Source organism: Bufo bufo, chromosome 2 (assembly GCF_905171765.1).
Source record: "Bufo bufo chromosome 2, aBufBuf1.1, whole genome shotgun sequence".
Classification (NCBI taxonomy): Eukaryota; Metazoa; Chordata; class Amphibia; order Anura; family Bufonidae; genus Bufo; species Bufo bufo.
The window spans coordinates 380,635,218-380,652,260 of record NC_053390.1 but is presented as its reverse complement, the minus strand read 5'-3'; the positions used below and the strand labels follow the sequence as shown (position 1 = coordinate 380,652,260).

Sequence of the window (17,043 nt, the reverse complement as noted above, 5' to 3'; positions counted from 1 at the left end):
TCTGACACCTAGGTTTTAATAAATATTGGTATCCCCCATGTCATAATCATTCTGGATAACTATTCTTAGTACGCTATGTTGTGTCATTGCTCCGTTAGTCCTACTAGAGATTTATAACTGGGTGATGGGGTGTTTCCCTGCCACACTGTGGGGACACACCCTTTTGACAAGGAGAATGGTAACATCTGGTTATCTTAGGAGAAGTAACAGGTTTTCTTTAAGCCTTACGAAAGTCTTTGAGCGCCCTATTATGGTTGCGTACAACCCTCATGCACAGGGGCGTAGCTATAGGGGGTGCAGAGGTAGCAGTCGCTACTGAGCCCACTGAGCTACTGCCACATAAGAAGACACTGGTATTATAGAAAGTGTATGCAAGTTACACCTCTGGATGGACAGAAGGGGTTAGGTTAAGAATTTAGTATCGAGGAGGGGGGTGGGCAGTTTCAATTTTTGCCTCATGCAGCACGAAGGTTTGAGGGAAGGGGGGCCCAAGCTGAACTCTTGCACCAGGGCCCATGAGCCTTTAGCTACACCCCTGCTCATGCAATAAGGCCATGTACATACTTATGGCGAGTATATATAGTCATTAACACCTCTGTTTCTTTTCTTATTCTAGGGGAGAAGAAGCAAAAGTACAAAGAACTAAGAAAGCGAGAAGAAAGCATGGACGGTAAGTGAGGGATTGTCATATGAAGGCTTACTTGTTCATGTCACACCGTATTAAATCCATTTCCTACACAATTCCATACAGTATTTTTCCATGCAGTTTTTAATTGTACTTTTCCATTATACATGATTTATTATAATCTAACATAGGAAGCTTTCTGGAGAAAATAAGAGTGTTATGGCAAAATGTCTTGCGCACAATATGCTTGTTTACCTATATGGCTTCCTTTGAGAATTGGGATCCCATCGAAAGGAAGAAATAGTTTGGCAGGAAATTTAAGTTTCTTGTTTCCTGATATTTTTACATCCACAAGTCACTTTTCCTATGTGCCTTAAACAAAATAAGAGAGGCCATATCATTGTGCAGTAAAGCAAAGGAAGTTAGTAAGCCGGTACTGGTGAAGTAGGACTGAAATGAAGCTGGTAAAAAACATGGTTGTCATTTTCTAACTGAAGAATGTATACATTTTATAATTCAATGTAAGGCACATTTACTCTACACCGACAAGCAAACAATTATCGGGAAGCATTCCCTCCTGATAATTGCCTGCTCTTTAGTGGAGGTGACAAGCTACGGTTACATGCAGCGATGGCCTCCACCGTTTCGATCGCTCAACTTCATACAGATTCATTGTTTCTGGGCAGCAGAGGGCTCTTCACACAGTGTGATCTGCTGCTCAGAAACGATGATTGAGGCGTTCACATGAAAGATTGTTTCACCCAATGAATAAGCATTTTGCTTGTTCATCGGGTGGTCTGTAGCACCTTTACACAGGCAGGTTATCTGGAACGAATGTTCGTGCGACCATGCATTCCCAATAATCGGCCTGATTATCGGGCAATATAAACCCAACTTAAGTAAAGCTGCCCATACACCTTCAGTGTTTGATGGTGGACAGCTATTCCTCTTGACTAGCCATGCCCCCAATCTCATGCAAACTCGTGCTCTCAACAGGGAGAGGAAAATAAGCTGCTGTCAGACAACATTGGCAATGGGTTTATCCCATTTGAGAACAAAAGAGTTGGCAATAAAATTCGGCATTGCAATCCTTCCTGGTGGAGAGTCTGGAGGCCCCCATACACATAATATAGTCGGCCATTCCCACCAGATTGGTGGTGTTAGCCGACTGTTCTCTTATGTGTATGGGGGCTTTTAAGAGCCCCTCTTTTGGAATCCTAGTAATGAGACCCACAGCAATGTCTCAGAGTAACATTCAAATCTCAAATGGGACTGTTAAAGGGAATCTGTTACCAGTTTTCTGCTGCCCTCACTTTTAAATCCTAATCCCTTGCAGACGAGCGTTCCTCCCGCAGTGAGTCTGCATCGCAGTTCCCGGCCTGACCTCCCAGCGCTGACTGGATTCACATAGCATTATATTGATTTATGATGCTATGTAACCCTTACAGTTCTGTATTGGATAACACTGGCAGCATTATGCCAGTGTTATCCAATACATTTCAGAACTGTCAGGGTTACATAGCATCATAAAACCCATCTGCGGAAGCCACATTGACGTCTAGTAGATGGGCCAGACACACGTTTGATCAAAAATGTGCGCAAAGAGCTTCTATTTTTTAACTTAGAATGATCCCCATTTCTCAGCTCTATTGTTTGTATGTGAAATGTTGTGCAGCCATTTTTTTTTTATCAACCATGTTTACTTGATCGATATGCACCTGTGACTATGTATATGAATGTGCTAGTCAAAATTTCCTTGTAGTACCATCCTCAGGATTGTTAGTATCCACTGTATGTGTGCCATAGTAACCAGAATGGATCACACTTTGAGGCTATTTTCTCTTGATTAGTTCAAGAAATCCTAATCAAGTCCACTGTGATTCAGTGTTGTTACACACAAAAGGGAATCTGCCAGGCAGAATAAAACATAATATTCGCACTGCTCCTGATAATAAATACGCCACAAAAGATATGTAGTGTAGCATGGTCAAAACTGCTGACAGATGCCCTTTGAAATACAATGAAGTTGTTTTTTTTTGTTGGTCATAAATCTGTTGTTATGGTCATCATACAGGTTCTCTTCTGACAGCTTTGAGGTTATACTTTTCAGGGTTTCTTTCTACTTTTGAAGAAAATAAGAGTCAAGAGATGGAGAGGAAGTCTGAGATAGAAGCTAATATTGTTATGCTACTGGAACACTCAAGCAGGGTGAGTCCCTGTCAGTTGCCAGGATAGAAGGATATCCTTTGTTATATAGAGCTGTCTAGTCATGCCTGTGCTCAGACATTGCTTGATATACAGTAGTAAGTACATGACACATTTTCCATTACAAATGGGACATTGAATCTATATTTTCTTTGCATGATTTCCTTTATAAGTTCTCTGTTTCCTGCTAAAACTGCATTGAAGTTGGCACAGTTCTTATTTTCTACAGAATATAAATCGAATGAAACAAATCTCCTCGGTTACCTCTCAAGACCTTAAAATTATGCAAGAGGATCTTACTTTTAAGGAAACTGAAATGCAGAAATCTCAGAGCACTGCAAAGAATTTGACATCTGGTAAGAGGCATACTTCAAGCAATGGAGTCTTGTATTTACGCAAACATTTAGAGGGACATTCCATCCTCCTTTTGTATCACATATTAGCAACCTATCTATGTATTCTACATATTGTTGTATTTAAAAAAAAAAAAAAAGTGGATTTTTTTTTTTTTGGACATAACTTTTGGATCTCTCCAGAGTCTGTAACTGCCTGTTTGGACTTATAGCACACCATAGAGGCTAACTTAACACCGTTTGTCAGACCATCAGTCAGACCAGGGAGGAGTGAGTGTTGGGGACTCAGAGTATAAGACCCTGTTCAGGGCTTCCCACATAATACTAGTCACACCTCTCCTCCGTGCATTTCATTGTGAGAAAAATAAAGCTGTCCTTCTGTCAGTTATTCCAGTCCTCCACCTACTATTCTAATGAGAATTACCTTGTGGATAAACCCTTTTCTGTGCAGCAGTCATAAACTGAGATTTTTTTGCTCTCCTATTGAGGACATTTATCTTTGTGAAATTACTGCTACAGAAAAACAATAATTTGTATTTAACCCCTTAAGAAGCGGGCCAGTGTTTGTTTTTGTGTTTTCATTTTTTCCTCCCCACCTTTCCAAAGCTATAACTTTTTAACTTTTCCATTCTCGTAGGCTGCACAAGTTGTATTTGTAATAACATTGTTTAATGTACCGTATCTTGTATTGGGAAGCTAGAGAAAAATCTTGGGTGAAATGAGAAAAAAACGCAATTGCACAGTGTCTTTTTCAGTTTGGTTTTTCCAACACTCACTGCACACTAGAAGTGTCATGACCTTATTCTGTGGGTCAGTACGATTATGACAATACCAAATTTATGTAGTTTTTATTATGTTTTACTACTTTAAAGAAAATAAAAACCTTTTTAAAGTATTCTTTGCATTGCCATCTTCCCATACCTATAACTAGAGATGGGCGAATTTCATATTTTGAAATTCGTTCACACTTCCTTTGCTGGTAAAAGATGAATTGCATTATGGATTCCGTTACCACGGACCATAACGTAATTCTATGACGGAATGCATAACGGAATGCCTTTAGACCCTAAAGTTTAGAAGCATTCCATTATTCATTCCGTTATAATAGAAGTCTATGGGCTGCAAAACGGATCCGTCCCATTTCCGTTATGCAGGGGAGTCCTCTCCTGCAAAACTGAAACAGGACGGATCCGTTATGCAGCCCATAGACTTCTATTATGATGGCATGAATAACGGAATGCCTCTAAACTTTAGGGTCTAAAAGCATTCCGTTATGCATTCCGTCATAGAATTGCGTTATGGTCCGTGGTAACGGAATCCATAATGCAATTCATCTTTTACCAGTAAACGAAGCGTGAACAAATTTCATAACCTGAATTTCCTCACCTCTACCTATCATTTTTTATGTTTCCAATTGCAGAACTTTGAATCACTTTTTTTGGTCGGGCAAAGTGTCCGAAATCTTTCAGTTTTTTCAGGATTACAGTGTTCACCACACCGGATAGGTATTTTTATATTTTAATAGTTCGGACATGGAGATACCAATGATGTTTATTTTTATATGCATAATTTGAAAAGGGGTTGATTTTTTTTGATTTTTTTTATGTATACATATTTTGTTAAGTTAAATTTTTAGTGCCCTTAGGGGACTTGGAACATGCAATCAGTAGACTATTGCAGTCTATGCGCGGAATGCTTTCTATTAATTTCTATGGGACTTCCGAATAGAGCCAAGCAAGCACACTCGGCTATTTTCGGAAGTCCAATAGAGATTAATGGAGAGCACACCATACAAGTGCGGTCAACGCTCCGTTCACATTCGATGGGACTGCCAGAAATAGCCAAGCCAGCACCCGGCTATTTTCGGCAGTCCGCACATGCCACCAGTGTCTCAGATGAGACAACCCTTTTAACAAAGTTCCAGTAAAATGGAGCGTTTTTTCTCAGGGCAAGGTTATTATAAGTAGATATAAATGTGGATAGTTTAAATAAAGTGGTGTCTCATTCGTCAGCATGCGTTCATTGCAGTGGAGCGTGTTTGCAGCCAGACACTTAGATTTGGATCCAAACATTGTAGCCAAGGTGAAATTTGATCTAAGCATCTTTTAATGGCTTGCCGGTGAAAGAAAAAAAATCATCAGCAGCTCCGCAGAAGAAAAAGGAAGCTGCCCAGAGTAAACAATCTCACTAATGCTATTGTTCCACAGATGTTTTTTCTGGGGTCATGAAGTTTGGTCTCAGGCTGGATTGCTTTCTACATACCTTCTGCCACTTCTCAGCATATCTCAAGGAACCGGCCTGTATCCTCTTCCTGACTACAGTTATTATTTAGTTTTTATTCTTTAGCAGCAACTTCTTTGCTAACCCTGTTAGATTAAGATAAATTCTAATGCTCATAGGCTGATTTCTAAGTCGTGTCATTGCTGTTGATGGCGATACAAGAGAAAGGCTCCAGTGTGATGCCTGCCCGTGTTTTCCACATTCTTTACTGCTGGATTTTGCTTTCAAAGACTTGTTCTTGTTTCGTTTTTGCTGTTGATTTTCTTATTTTTAGTTTGTGATCTTTTACTGTTGTAAACCCAATGGGACATCACCAAAAAAAACTAGTACAGGCTGTACGCTGATAAATTAGAGAGAGTCAGAGTTCTGAACTTGTGGAATATTTATGTACAGATGCGCTGTCATTTTTCCTGATCTATAGTGGCAGCAGTGAAAATAGGAAGGTCAGCCATGTCGGTTGAGTTGTGAGTTTTGAACGAGCTTCCTGAAAACTGTTCTTCCTGTTGTCACTTTTACAAAAAAAATAAAAAATGCCACCAAAACAGAAAAATGCCAGTGCACTTTAACATAGAAGAATGCTCTGTTATTCCTCCTGGATGTCAGTGAATACAATGAAAGCTGTCAGGGTGTATTGGCATTTTTCTGTTTTTGTTGTGGTGGCCTTTTTAATTAAAGGGGGGTTTCTGAGATTCTAATACAGGATAGGTGATCAGTATCTGATCAGTGGGGGGCCAACACCCGGGACCCACACTGATCAGCTGTTTCCTAGGCCGAGTGACAACACGTTCATATGTCACATGGCCTAGGAGGAGTTCATCAAGTGAATGGGTCTGAGCACGATACCAAGCACAGTGCCATACATTGTATAACATTGTAAAGCAGGGAGAAGGCCGCAACGCTCACAGGAGCACCGTTGCCTTCTCAAACAGCTGACTGGTGGGGGTCCTGGGGTACCAGGGGATAGTTCATCAAGTGAATGGGGCGGAGCACGATACCAAGCACAGTGCCATACATTGTATAACATTGTAAAGCAGGGAGAAGGCCGCAACGCTCACAGGAGCACCGTTGCCTTCTCAAACAGCTGACTGGTGGGGGTCCTGGGGTACCAGGGGATAGTTCATCAAGTGAATGGGGCGGAGCACGATACCAAGCACAGTGCCATACATTGTATAACATTGTAAAGCAGGGAGAAGGCCGCAACGCTCACAGGAGCGCCGCTGCCTTCTCAAACAGCTGACTGGTGGGGGTCCTGGGGTACCAGGGGATAGTTCATCAAGTGAATGGGGCGGAGCACGATACCAAGCACAGTGCCATACATTGTATAACATTGTAAAGCAGGGAGAAGGCCGCAACGCTCACAGGAGCGCCGCTGCCTTCTCAAACAGCTGACTGGTGGGGGTCCTGGGGTACCAGAGGATAGTTCATCAAGTGAATGGGGCTGAGCACGATACCAAGCACAGTGCCATACATTGTATAACATTGTAAAGCAGGGAGAAGGCCGCAACTCTCACAGGAGCGCCGCTGCCTTCTCAAACAGCTGACTGGTGGGGGTCCTGGGGTACCAGAGGATAGTTCATCAAGTGAATGGGGCTGAGCACGATACCAAGCACAGTGCCATACATTGTATAATATGGAGAAGGCCGCAACGCTCACAGGAGCGCCGCTGCCTTCTCAAACAGCTGACTGGTAGGGGTCCTGGGGTACTAGGGAAAAGTTCATCAGTAAAAAAAATCTTGGAAAACCTCTTTAATACATTGGCATTAGGCATACTTTTAACAAAGATTCTCCAGCATTGTTATTTCATGGGAAATGCAAATATGTACTAAAACAGACATGTCAGAAGAGCCGATAGGTCTTCTTTAAAGGAAACCTGTCATCACTTTTTGCTCTATGCAACCAATGATATTGTGCTGTAGGCCATACCACAGCAAAATCATTGCTGTCTTTTAGAGCTCTCATCCTCAGCATTTTCATGTTAATCCACTTTGAAGATGTACCTTTCCATATGTAAATGCCACAAGCCTGCCCATCTCAATGCGAGTGACATCCCAGCACGTCTGAAATCTCGTGCATGCACCGTAAATACTCTTTCGCTTCTGCTCCATAACCGTAAGCTGGCGTGTACACCAGAGGCGACGAGAAAGAGTATTTACGCACATTCACGGGAAGGTTAGGGGGATGTCAGTCACAGTGAGATAGGCAGGCTTGGTGCGGTGACTCCGTGACTCGGGTAGTGTAGGACGACATCCTGATGACCCCAAGACCCGCAGGTACATTTTTAAAGTGGATTTACATCAAAAATGCTAAGGCTGAGAAATTGGGGGATTTATCAAAACTGATGCAAAGGAAAACTGGCTTAGTTGTCCATAGCAACTGGTGTCGAGCGAAGTGAGCGTCGGATTCCTCATCTAAAGTAGTTTTGTTGAAAACTTCTGAATACTACTGTATGGAGATCGATCTCCGTACAGTATGAGAATGTATGGGCTCCGATGAGCCAAAGTTCATTATTCACAAAGTCATGCGATACTTTGTTGAATAACTTCGGTAGTTAATTTTTTAAGTGGGAAACCATTTTAAAACTTGAAACTGAACTCGGCTTCGGTTCCGGCTAGTACCATGGAACCAAAGCCGAGTTCGGTTTCGAGTTTTAAAATGGTTTCCCACTTTAAAAATAAATTACTTCGGCGCCTATCGGAGCCCATACATTCTAATAGAGTATGGAGACGGATCTCCGTACAGTATTATTCCGAAGTTTTGAACGAAGCAACTTCGGATGAAGCTCTCTTCACTCAACACTAATAGCAACCATGGGATGTGCTGACCGCCCCCCACCCTTCCCCCCTCTTTGTTTTGTAATAACAACCAATCAGATTCCACCTTTCATTTTTCAGAGCTCTTTTAGAAAATGAAAGGTGAAATCTGTTTGGCTTTATTGCCCATCGCAACCAATTTTCCTTTACACCAGTTTTGATAAATCTCACCCAATGATTCTGCCGTAGTGTAACCTGCAGCACCATATCATTAGTTGCATATGGCAAATGTGATGACAGGTTCCCTTTGAATACAGTGGTCCCTCAAGTTACAATATTAATTGGTTCCAGGACGACCATTGTATGTTGAAACCATTGTAACTTGAGTAATCGGTACCAAATCCCCAAAATGTCATCCAAGAGGAGTGAAAATGAAGATTTAAGAAAAACCAGCAGATAACTAAGACAGATGAAACAAGTCCTTACATATAACAGTCAGGAACTAATCCAGCTATTTTACCAGAGAAGTGGCCTTGATTGGTTGGATCTGAGTCTGAGACATTGTATGTTGAGTCTGTCAACTTACGACGGGTCAGAAAAGACCATTGTATGTTGAAAATATTGTATCCTGAGGTCATTGTATCTTGAGGAACCTCTGAACATCGGGGTTTCATATTTAAAGGGCTTGTGCCATGAGGGTAGAAGACAACTTAACTGATTGTGGTGGTACCTCTGTCCTGATGGAGCAGCAGGTCATGCATGCCCCCTGCCACTGTACAAGCAGTCAGACCTCTACCAGTCCTCCATCCTGTCCAAGAAAAATGTCAGCCAGATTTCCGTTTTTCTGCACGACATTCAGTATGTATATGGCAATGGGAAATCATTTCTCTATACATCATGGAATTTCAAGTCCCTGGCATTTGGCTTGAACATTTAGACATTTTCAGAAGGTTTCTGACTGGAAGCCTGTTAGTGAACGATATGGACAGATCATCTGACTGTGCAAATTAGGATGAGGACTACTAGTTATTCACAAGGAGTGACTTCTGTAACCATGTAGAAGTATAAACCGCACAGGGTTTCGTATATTAACCTTCTGGTTTGTTACAGTTTTATAGCAGTCACTGCAACAGTATGAGGCAGAACAGAAGTTTTCAGTCATTTTTCAAGTATTAACCCCTTCCCACTCCAGTATGCAAATTCACCTCAATGCTTGACTGCTACCCCTGTACGTGTGCTCATATAGGGAAAGCTGTCCGCCCACATGACTCCTAAGCTTAGAAAGAACAGAGATTTAAATTAATCAAATACAATTTGCCACAAAGCTATGCATCAATCTGCTCAGCTCCTCCGTTTTAGCAATACCTTTCAAATAATGCATAGATTTTTTTTGCAAAGTGCGGCATTTTTCATTGTTTTCCTTTACTGGTATCATATGCATATGTTTTGAATATATCCTGGAAAATACTGACAATTAAAGCTCTTATCTATATGGTATTAACAGTGGACGATACAGAGACACTGAAAACTCAGAGAGATGTATTTTCCATCGTGCCTACCGTCTAATTGGAAAAGGTTAAATAAATGTTTAATACTGAATTATGTCCGTTCCCGTAGAGAGCCAGCGTTTACAACAGGATCTTCAGAAGGTGGAGCAGCTGGAATCTAAGATAAACAGCGAGATGACATCCCTGAAGGAGAAAATCCAGCAAATGTCTGAAGAATTAACAACATACAGCGACTTGGATGCCCTCAGGGCCTCAGCAGAAGACAAGAAAAAGGTACCGCTAATTGGTTAATATGTTTACTCTGCTCCAGGTAGAAGCTCATCCAAACTGTTACCAGGGCCTCCTCCCCGTCTGGAACGTGTCATCTGAAATAACCTATTGTTCAAATCATGTTTTTATGCTAAATATGCACTGTATTTTTTAGAGTATTTGGTGATTTTCTTTCATATATATATATATATATAATTATAAGCACCATTTTCTGTGGTGTTCCTTAAGTACTGCTGCTGCTCTTTATGTGCAGCCAATCGCTGTCCTCAGCAATCTGCAGTAGTCCGTGACATGCCTGGATTTAAAACCTCACCGCTGCAGCCAATCTCACTATTCTCAGCTGTGGACTGCTGGGAATTGTGATTGGCGGCAGCAGTCAAATGCTGTATCCAGGGCTGGAGTAAGGTATGATTATGATTTTTTCTTTTTTTTTTCTTCATTTTAACACATTGTAGGGATTGTCCAAGATTTTTAGTTGCTTTCTGCCATGAGTCCAGCAGTGAACGGCAGTATCCAGTAAACTCTGACAGGTTGTTGTCCGCTGGAAAAGCCTGCCAGATCAGGCTACCACACATCAGAATCAAATCAATGGGGGCCCAGCTTCCAGCACTGACCCCGGCCAATCAGCTGATTACATAGACCGCAGCGCACTGAAGCCAGGCGCAGCAAGGCCAACATTTGTCTGCTATTTATAGCAATAGCACTTGGAGCACACCCTCTTTACCAATATAATCCGCAATACCTTATACATATGATGATGCAGTGTCAGTTGCGTATTACGAGTACGTAGCATCAAGCATTTCTTTCATTTTACATCATTTTTGTGGCGGTGTTTGCAATTCTCCATCCCAGCAGTATATCTCCACCGTAATCACTTTGCTGCAGATAGGAAAGGCTATGTGTATAAAGTTTGAAAAGATAGATTTGCATTTCCCATTACCAGTAAGGCTTGCAATGTCATCCACCATTGATGATTAGAAGCGGAAATGGCGCAAATAGCGGTCTGCAGTGCACGGGCACCAGCCATGTACCTGCTGTTTGCGGTTGCAGACCCATTCACTTGAACATGTTCTATTTTTTGGCAGTGCGGAGGCACGGACTGAAAACCTGCGCTCCATAGTGCTTCCGTGGGCTTCCACTCCGTATCTTGCAGGTTGCGGACCCATTCAAGTGAATAGGCCCACATCCGTGATATGGAGCGCACACAGCCGGTGCCAGTATTTTGCAGACCTGCTGTTTGTGGGCCGCAATACGGGCAGGGGGCACACACATCCGTGTGCATGAGCTCTATCTGCAACCAAACTGATATCCAATGAATCAATGTCATCATCTAAACCGGCCACCAACATGCAGGGATAGCTTATTCTGCCCTTTATGTAACTCTCACAGATCTAAATGGAGAGGGTCATGCACAAGCTCCGCCATCTGGAGGAGGCAGGGACCAGCAGACTACCGCTCTCCTGAGATTTCCAGAGGAGAATATCCTTTGGATAGGCCATAAATGTTTAAGATGGGAAAACCCTTCTAAAATGAATTCATCAGCTTGGTTATTGTTCCCTGAGTGCTCTATATACAGTAATAGGCATAGTACTGCAATCCTCAAATACCTACCTTATGGACAGCTAAAGGTACCGAGGGTGGGGGGGTAACCTATCAGTTATGCTCCAGAGAATGGCAGGAGGTTACATGAATTTATGTAATAGACTGTAACTGGAAATTGTTTATTTTATCAGAAACTCCAAGAAGATAAAATAATTCTAACCAAACGCAGAGACACCTTTAAGAAGACGATGGCACAACTGAATGCTGAGAATGATAAACTGAAATCCCAACTGCAGGATAATGAGACACACTCTCAGGTGACTGAAAATTCCCCGTGATCCTGGCTTATGTTTTTTTTTTACTCCATTTGCTGTATCATGGGACGTTAGAGCAATGAGTTCTGGGGTCATATAACATCCACTCATATGATTTAGAGCTGTGCATGCTCTGGAGTGTCACAGAAAAGTATTAGGCCCCTTTCACACGGGCGAGATTTCCGCGCGGGGGCAATGCGTGAGGTGAACGCATTGCACCCGCACTGAATCCTGACCCATTCATTTCTATGGGGCTGTGCACATAAGCAGTGATTTTCACGCATCACTTGTGCGTTGCATGAAATTCGCAGCATGCTCCTCTTTGTGAGTTTTTCGCGCAACGCAGGCCCCATAGAAGTGAATGGGGTTGCGTGAAAATCTCAAGCATCCGCAAGCAAGTGCAGATGCGGTGCGATTTTCACGCACGGTTGCTAGGAGACGATCGGGATGGGGACTCAATCATTATTATTTTCCCTTATAACATGGTAATAAGGGAAAATAATAGCATTCTCAATACAGAATGCATAGTACAATAGGGCTGGAGGGGTTAAAAAAATAAAATAAAAAGTAATTTAACTCACCTTAATCCACTTGTTCGCGCAGCCGACATCTCTTCTGTCTTCATCTGTGAGGAAAAGGACCTTTGATGACGTCACTACGCTTATCACATGATACATCACCATGGTGATGGATCATGTTAATGACCATGTGATGAGCCTAGTGACGTCATCAAAGGTCCTTTTCCTCACAGATGAAGACAGAAGAGATGTCGGCTGCGCGAACAAGTGGATTAAGATGAGTTAAATAATAATTATTTTTTTTTAACCCCTCCAGCCCTATTGTACTATGCATTCTGTATTCAGAATGCTATTATTTTCCCTTATAACCATGTTATAAGGGGAAATAATACAATCTACACAACCTTGAACCCAAACCTGAACTTCTGTGAAGAAGTTCGGGTCTGGGTACCACATTCAGTTTTTTATTACGCGCGTGCAAAACACATTGCACCTGCGCGATGAAAACGGAACGCAATCGTAGTCAAAACTGACTGCAATTGCGTACCTACTCGCGCGGGTTTGCCGCAATGCACCGGGACGCATCCGGACCTAATCCGGACACGCTCGTGTGAAAGAGGCCTTAAAGTTCCCTGGAACTCAGAGTTTGAGCCTATGCTTCAAACACTTATCCTGGGGGAATGACCTTTGTGTACAGAGGCCTGGCTGCTTGTTCATGCAGGTGGCTGCAGCTGGTACTACAGCTCAGGCCTATTCACTTCAATGGACAACCACCCTTATGGACGAGCCATTGTGCATGCATAAACAATGAAGGCTCTTCAGCTAATCTACGAAGATCAAACATTGATGTCTCATCCAAAGGACAGGCCATCAATTTTAAGTCTTGCAAAAATCACTAAATGTCATACTAATCTTCCTGAGTCCTGACACCATGACCATATAATGGATTTCATTCCCCAAAAGCTGAGTTTCTACATAAATAGTTTTTTTTGTTTATTCTGTATTCACAGCTCACAAATCTGGAAAGAAAATGGCAACAGCACGAGCAGAACAACTTTGTGATGAAAGAATGTATCCTTTACATTATTATGTATTTAAAAGGGATTACATATGAAAATAAATTTATATAGTACATTAAAAGGACCCTGTCCGCAAAGACTTGCAGTGTACAAAGGAAAGCTGGTCAGATGGTAGTATAGGGGCATCGGTGTTATTGCAGGTTGTAGGCTCTCCTGAAGAGGTCCGTTTTCAGGTTCTTTTGAAAGTTTGGATGGTGGAGAGAGTCTGATGTGCTGGGGCAACAGTGTCAGAGTATGAGAAAACATGAGAAACCTTGAAGACAATGTTGTGAGTAGCAGACAAGAGGAGAGCAGAGAAAGAGGTCTTGTGAGGATTGGAGATTACGTGTGGGTATGTATTGGGGGACTAGGTCAGAGCTGTAAGGAGGGGACACATTGTGGACAGCCTTGTATGTTATTTTTAATATTTTTAGCTGTATTCACTGGGCAATGGGAAGGCGATGGCAGAGGGGAAGGTTGAATAGAAACATGGGAGAGGTGGCTTAACCAGGCAGCAGAGCTGAAGGTTGATTGGAGGGGTGTAAGAGTGTTAGATGGGAGGCCACAGGGGAAAATGTTGCAGTAGTCCGGTTGGGAGATTATGAGTTCATTCATTAGTATTTAATTAAAGGGTCTCTGTCACCAGAAATACCTAAATTAAACTGAATTAAACTAAATGTCAGCTGAACCTAACTAGCCTATTCCTACTTTTATCTATGCCCCCGTTACTCCAGAAATGTGACTCTTATAATATGCTAATTAGCCTCTAGGAGCAGGAAAGGTGGGGCGTTGCTCCTGCTCCTAGAGGCTAATTAGCATATTATAAGAGTCACATTTCTGGAGTAACAGGGGCATAGATAAAAGTAGGAATAGGCTAGTTAGGTTCAGCTGACATTTAGTTTAATTCAGTTTAATTTAGGTATTTCTGGTGACAGAGACCCTTTAATTAAATACTAATGAATGAACGCATAATCTCCCAACCCTGAGTGCATGGTCAATCTCGCACCTGCGCCGTGCCGTTCAGTATTCAGCGCAGGCACAGTAAGGAAGTAGGCAGCCAGTGAGCGTCCTGCCTTCACTTTTTTACAGTAGAAATTGATTTATGAAGTTGTTATGCGAAGTCTCATGAGACTTGGCGAAGTAATAACTTTGGCTCATAGGAGCCAATACATTCTAATACTGTACGGAGCACTTGCTGCGTACAGTATTTAAACAAAGTATTATGCGAATCGATTTTGGATGTTTCATCCGAAGTTGATTCGCTCATCCCTAGTAACCACTCTCCAAGTTAGTAAAGTGAGAAAGTCCTTACCTCATTTATTGTTCTGCTGTCCCTTGCCAAGACATAGTCATTCTTTGGTGTTTTCCTTGTTCTCTCTTCACTCATCAATGTAAGCTAAAGCTTTTTCTATGTCTCCAGTGATGTGCTTGCTCAGGTCATAAAATGTAGATGTTGGGAAATGCACCTGGGTAGGGTATATTGGACCCGACATATGCCAAAAGATTTTCCTTTTGGTATATATGCAGACAGTATTTGCCAGCAGTTTTTTCTGCATGGAAAATGAAACAGTTGACCATGCGTTTCAGTACAGTGAGTTACGATAAAATAAACTGGTATTACACAGCATCATTTTTTTTTTTTTTAAAGGATTGGAACATATGAAGCAGTCATGAGGATAGGTCATCAGTATCAAAATCCCAGAAAACCCCTTAAAGGAAAAACCCCTTAGAAGATAGAGAAGGGGGCTGCAACGAGTCCCTCAGTTCAACATTGACTTGTTCCTCGTGGTCGTGTGTAAAAAGTCTCCGTCTGGTATACAGTATCAGCATTTCTCATATAGGAAGTCTAAAAATACCAACATAAAGTACACATTAAAAACAAGAATGTTATCTACAAAAAAGAAACAAGAAGAATGATAATGGAAAATCAGAGTACTGTTCACTCTATTGTTAAATCATAGGTTAGGGTAGTGATGGCGAACCTTTTATAGACCGAGCGCCCAAACTGCAACCCAAAACCCACTTATTTATCACTAAGTGCCAACACGGCAATGTAACCTGAATACTATAGTCCAATATAGTAAATCTTCCATGTACTTTATCATTTAGCTACAACAGCCTGCCTACATTCAGTGCGCTGCCTGTGCTGTTCATAGTGCGCCCTGCGCTGATGAATGGCAGGAAAAGTCTAAGGCATATTGGTACACCATAGACTTTTTCCAGGGCGCAGGTGCCCACAGATAGGGCTCTGAGTGCCGCCTCTGGCACCTGTGCCATAGGTTCGCCACCACTAGGTTAGAGGAATAACTGATGGAGTTATTCAGGTCTGTAGGGGTACCAGTATCTAATGTAAATATCCACTTTACCACCCTCTGTGCCAGCAAATGCTTTCAATCTCCCCCTCAAGAATTTGTCATAACACTGTCAATTCCATGCACTTTAAACAAAGGTGGTGGTTTTTGGTGATTTTTCAGACAAATTTTGCACGCAGTGGCCCAGATTTATTTCCTACCCTTTTTTCCAACTGCTTAAATCCTGTTGGCTCTGGGCGTGGTCACATGCACCGCTCCAGCCAATGACAGGCTTCAGCAGTAATGTGCTGCTTGTGGCCACATCACTACTGAAGCCAATCATTGGCTGGAGCCGTGCATGTGACCACGCCCAGAGCTGACAGGATGTAAGCAGTGCCGAAACCTGAAGATAGAAAGAGTGGAGGCAGTGCGGGGGACTGGAGCAACATGGAGTAAGCAAGTATGAATCTTCTTTTTTAGGAGGTAGGCTGGGGGCATTACTTAAAATATAATTATAATTTAAAAAAAAAACTTTTAAAGTTTAAAATGTCCAGGAATCATTTTCAATTTGCCACGGTCTTTCTCCTCCCTTGCTGCTTCAATTCCCAATATGTGTTCCCTGATCCTCCGTCTGAGTTCTCGCAATGTAAGTCAAGTAAAAAAGTTAAAAAAATATATATATCTCCTTGACATCTCTATGCAGTCATAGCTTCAAAGAGCCAAGAGAGTGACTACAAGCAAGTGATGAAGAATGTAACTAAGCAGATAGCAGAGTACAATCAAACTCTTGTAGCTGCTCTGCAGAACTCCAGGAGCTGAACCTTCTAGTTCACCAATCAGCCGTTTAAAGAGACCACCGCACTCCTCTGAGCGCTGCCTCCTACTTACTATTTAACGCCATTCCGCCTAGCTGTTGTAGTTACTGCCGATACAAGGTAGACAGCTTGCAGTTAAACATCCAACAAGTCGCGGACTCTCACAGTTTATAAATCCCATGTACTGTGTTTGAATGTTTGATACAAATCATCTGATATAGTAGTCATTTCAGTTTGTAAAGTTGACAATTGTATGCAAAAGAATAAATACAAATTATTTCATTATCTGGGTGAAAGTGTGGGATTTTTTTTTTCGTTTTTCAAAACCGGACCGCAAAATCGCAGATGTGAAAGTAGCCTAAGCCATTGTCACGTAGTTTTTACAGACTCCAGAACATCAAATTTTGCTTTCATGCAGCAAGACACGTCTAGAGAATGAAACTCATCAATCCATTCGTATGACTGATGTAACCAAGTTGGTTGCTTTATGGAATTGTCATAATCATACAAAAAT

At 42.0% G+C, this 17,043-nt stretch overlaps 1 protein-coding gene across 2 annotated transcripts in view; it reads left to right on the top strand.

Moving 5' to 3' along the window:
- IFT74 (intraflagellar transport 74) overlaps positions 1-16,807 on the top strand; it is a 125,540-nt gene extending 108,733 nt beyond the window's left edge. For both annotated transcript variants that reach the window (XM_040417182.1, XM_040417181.1), the window contains exons 14-20: positions 617-670; positions 2,736-2,833; positions 3,060-3,186; positions 9,831-9,994; positions 11,725-11,850; positions 13,376-13,436; positions 16,418-16,807. In XM_040417182.1, coding sequence (XP_040273116.1) covers positions 617-670; positions 2,736-2,833; positions 3,060-3,186; positions 9,831-9,994; positions 11,725-11,850; positions 13,376-13,436; positions 16,418-16,533 — 746 coding nt within the window. In that variant the 3' untranslated portion in view covers positions 16,534-16,807. The remainder of the gene's footprint in view (positions 1-616; positions 671-2,735; positions 2,834-3,059; positions 3,187-9,830; positions 9,995-11,724; positions 11,851-13,375; positions 13,437-16,417) is intronic.
- The last annotated feature ends 236 nt before the right edge of the window (positions 16,808-17,043 follow it).